The sequence below is a fragment of the Sinocyclocheilus grahami genome, unplaced genomic scaffold (assembly GCF_001515645.1).
Source record: "Sinocyclocheilus grahami isolate Dianchi unplaced genomic scaffold, SAMN03320097.WGS_v1.1 scaffold395.1, whole genome shotgun sequence".
Taxonomy (NCBI): domain Eukaryota; kingdom Metazoa; phylum Chordata; class Actinopteri; order Cypriniformes; family Cyprinidae; genus Sinocyclocheilus; species Sinocyclocheilus grahami.
In genome coordinates this window covers 233,489-237,417 of record NW_015505574.1, presented here as the reverse complement: position 1 = coordinate 237,417, position 3,929 = coordinate 233,489, and the positions used below count along the sequence as shown (strand labels likewise).

At 42.2% G+C, this 3,929-nt stretch overlaps 1 protein-coding gene across 2 annotated transcripts in view; it reads left to right on the top strand.

The window, feature by feature from the left end:
* LOC107550312 (probable G-protein coupled receptor 146) overlaps positions 1-3,381 on the top strand; it is a 13,120-nt gene extending 9,739 nt beyond the window's left edge. For both annotated transcript variants that reach the window (XM_016231582.1, XM_016231581.1), the window contains exon 2: positions 744-3,381. In XM_016231582.1, the coding sequence (XP_016087068.1) occupies positions 786-1,787 (1,002 nt within the window). In that variant the 5' untranslated portion in view covers positions 744-785 and the 3' untranslated portion in view covers positions 1,788-3,381. The remainder of the gene's footprint in view (positions 1-743) is intronic.
* The last annotated feature ends 548 nt before the right edge of the window (positions 3,382-3,929 follow it).

Genomic DNA, 3,929 nt, shown 5'->3' with positions numbered 1-3,929 from the left:
CCTTTTTTACCCCCAGGGAAAAACCAAAAACCTCCCCCCCCCCCCCCAACTGAAATTATGCCTTTTAAATTCGAATATAATTTGAATATTGATAATATTTAAGTACAAAATTCAAATTTAGTTTTTCAGCCATTTTAACAGCCCTACTCTGTATAAGGAACGACCACCATGCTGAGATCACGATTAGTTGTGTGTTTGAGAAAGTTAGCACAAACCTGCGAACGTACCTTAAATTTTGCAGTATTCCAGAGTATATAAATGTATGTTGCAAATTGCAGCTCAGTCTGCTTCTAATAACTGCTATGGTAGCTCCAGAGCTGGTGGGGGCAGTAGAGAGCCTAATGCTATCGGATCAGTTGCTTAGAAAGACAAGCCCTGTAATTATTTAATGTACCTTTTAAAATACAATTTTAATCAACAGTCCATCACAGGAGAGTATTGTTTGTGAACTATTCATCGTCTTGGTGTCTAGGGGTGCAGTCCTGCTCCTGGAGATCCACCTTCCAACAGACTTTAGCGCTATGCCTAATTAAAAACAACTGAACCAGATAATCAAGATCTTCAGGATCACTAGAAGCTCCCAGGCAATCGAGTTGGTGCTAAACTCTGCAGGAAAGTGGAGCAGGATCTGGAGTAGGATTGGACACCCCTAAACTTGTCGGTTAATCAATGCCTTTTTTAAATTCAAAACCAAACCAATCCATTAATGCATTGCTCATATTCTTTTTTTTTTTTTTTTACAGCTGATTCCGAAAGAAGGATCAAACACCTTTGGAAATCTAGAAATGTGGAGCTGCGTGGTTTACAATGAGACGGACGACAGCGTGGACCTCAGGCTCTGCCAGGACTTTGGACTCATTCTGTCCGTATTCTCTCTGGTGTACCTCATCGTCTGCTTTCCAGTGGGGCTTTGCTACAATGCCCTGCTGGTGGTGGTCAACCTTTCCAACAAGGTCACCATGACCATGCCTGACGTCTACTTTGTGAACATAGCCATTGCTGGCCTGGTGCTCAACTTGGTGGCTCCAGTAGAGCTGCTGGGGCCCAGTTTCACACGCTGGCCCATGTGGGAGTACAACAACGAGCTCTACATTACCCTTCTCATTCTCTTCAACATTTCCTCTCTGGTCATCATGTACTCCACGACCTTGCTCAGTCTGGACTATTACATCGAGCGGGCTCTCCCGCGCACCTACATGTCCAGCGTCTACAACACCAAGCACGTCTGCGGCTTCATCTGGGGCGGTGCTGTTCTCACCAGCTTCTCTTCTCTGCTCTTCTACGTATGCAACCACGTCTCCACTAAGATCATAGAGTGTTCCAAGATGCAGAACAAAGAGGCGGCTGATGCCATCATGATGTTCATTGGGTACGTGGTGCCAGCGGTGGCTGTGCTTTACGCCTTCGTGCTGATCCTCCGCATCAGGAAGGAGTCCACCCCTTTGGACCAGGACTCTGGGAGGCTCGATCCATCCATCCACAGGTTGCTGCTGGCCTCTGTGTGCATGCAGTTTCTTCTATGGACTCCATACTACATGACCTTACTTGTGCACACAGTAGCTGGAGCTCCTGGAACCCATTCCAACAAGCAGCACCTCACCACATACTTCTTCCTGAGATGTTTATCCGAGCTGCTCGCCTTCTGCAGTAGCTTCGCCATTCCCCTCATGTACAGGCAAATGAACAAGAACTTCTCCCATAAACTCCAGCGGCTTCTAAAGAGGCTGCACTGCGGGGACCAATCGTGTCCTCACGAACGCTCAACAGTACAGCAGGTGGTCACATGAGGGCTCGTGTCCAGTCAGACCTGCTTCTCCCTCACTGGCACTTACTCCGAATTCACAGAAGTAGAGCCAGCACATGAACCTGGATATATTTTGCGTGCTGAAAGGAAGTATTTTGCTCACCACAAGGAGTGGTACATGTCTCTGTGAAAGTGTGGAACCTCCTTAACACTTAACGACTTAACTTTATTTGTCCATTTCTGTGGTGAATGGGCGACCAAGAAGAAACCACTAAGTGCTGTTTTTGTGTAAGCTATGTCTATTCTTTGGGTTCTTGGGCCTGGGGAAAATCTCAACCCATCTGATGGTCCTTTCGGTGGAGGGGGGAAATGTTGAACGTTTGTAATCTGTTACAGGATATGTGGCATAGCCTTCTAATGTGATGCTTTTAGACCAACCTATTCCCTTTTAGCTCAAGGCTACATTTCACACCAGGCTCTCTGTGTTGTGATCCACAACAGCATAAGCTCTTCAGTCTGGATTGAGTTTTCTGGTCACACTTTCCATAAAAACCTCTCTGGTAGACGCTAGTAAACGCAATATAATTACCTCAATTTCACACACCAACGGGCATTACATTGGAACGGTCTAACCAACTTTTACAGCACTCAGAATAACTCAATGAGACTGATATCAGGGAGCGGGAAAGATTGTGTGTGTGGTTGCGTGCTGGTGGTTGTGAGTGTGTGTTCTCGAGTGCTTGCTGCTAAGGTGATGTGCATCATAACTGCACAGCTGCTCAGCCATGTTAAATCCAATCAAAAGTGTATAGCTTATTAAGACGAAGCTATAGAATTATCTACTAGACAATGGATCACAGTTTTAAGGTCAACTAGTTAGAGATTTAATCTTTATTCAATAACTTTTCAATCATTAGTCTGTTACTACTGTAATTATTATCCATGCACCATGAGGACGTGGTTAACAATTCATGCTTTGAGATCCAAGTCACACAAGTCCTTTTGATACAATCAAACATATTTGGTTTCACTTAAGAGCTCTATGCAGTAGATTATTTGGTAAAACTGCTCAAATTTGTACTGGAGCATACAGTTGATTTCTGAAAGTATTGATCGGACTTCAGTGCTTCTAAGCGATTAATCATATTGGGATAACATTTCCTTTCTAATGTGCAAAGAGTTAGCTTTTATTGAGATTAGTTGCATGATTTTATTGTATGCGTATATAGAGAGATATGCATCAATGCTCTCAGTCTGAGAGAAAATTGTAGACATTTCCAGAAAATAATACTCAGAGGCAGGATGAGAAATAGTACAGTTTAAGCCACTAAATGGTTTGTTGTTATCGAAAATGTCTTTGCTCTTGTTTTTCTCGTGTCAGTGGATGCAAAATCAGTATGTTTTGGAGAGAAAGCACTGTATGTGAATGGAAGAGTGAATAAGTATCATTTGAATCCACTTATGCAAGGGAAAGAATGTATTTAAAGTCATGAAGGGGAATAAAAATCAGTTAACCCTCAATCATAAACAATGAAACATCAAATCACAATGTTATGGCTGTTGTTAGTGTGCTAATGCCAGTATGTGTCATATTGAGCATGTGTATATATTGTACTTCAGAGATTTACTGGAAAAAACAGACATGCCATTTTAGATTACAGTATTATTTTCTCAGAGATTTATTTAGATACTAAAGTGTCAGTCATCCTCTGTCCCACACCGAGTCAAAGACTTGTTCAATAAACTAACATGAATATAATCCTGCTTGACTCTTCTTTGATTCCCCACATCTAAGAACATCACAGCTTTCCAAATGACAAATGATGAAGCTTGTTTTGGTTTGCATCAACAAAACAGGTATGGATGACTACTCACTCATTCATACCAAAGAAAATAAAATAAATATAGTTTATGCCACAGATGCCAAAACATATTTTTCTTGCATGGTGCGAGCCTCAGAATAGTGCCAGGCTCCAGGAGCACAAACCACACCGAAATGTTCTTTGGCAGAAACAGTTTGTTTTGTTGCCCATCTGCAGAGCAGCAACAACCACATGCATTAGTACTTTGAAAGACATAGTCTGCTTGTTCTTCAACTGACAATTTCTGAAAAACACATTTTGTAGCGTAACATACTCTTTCAATAAGAGGGTGAGTTTGGCTAATTTCGAGTAACTTGTTAAAG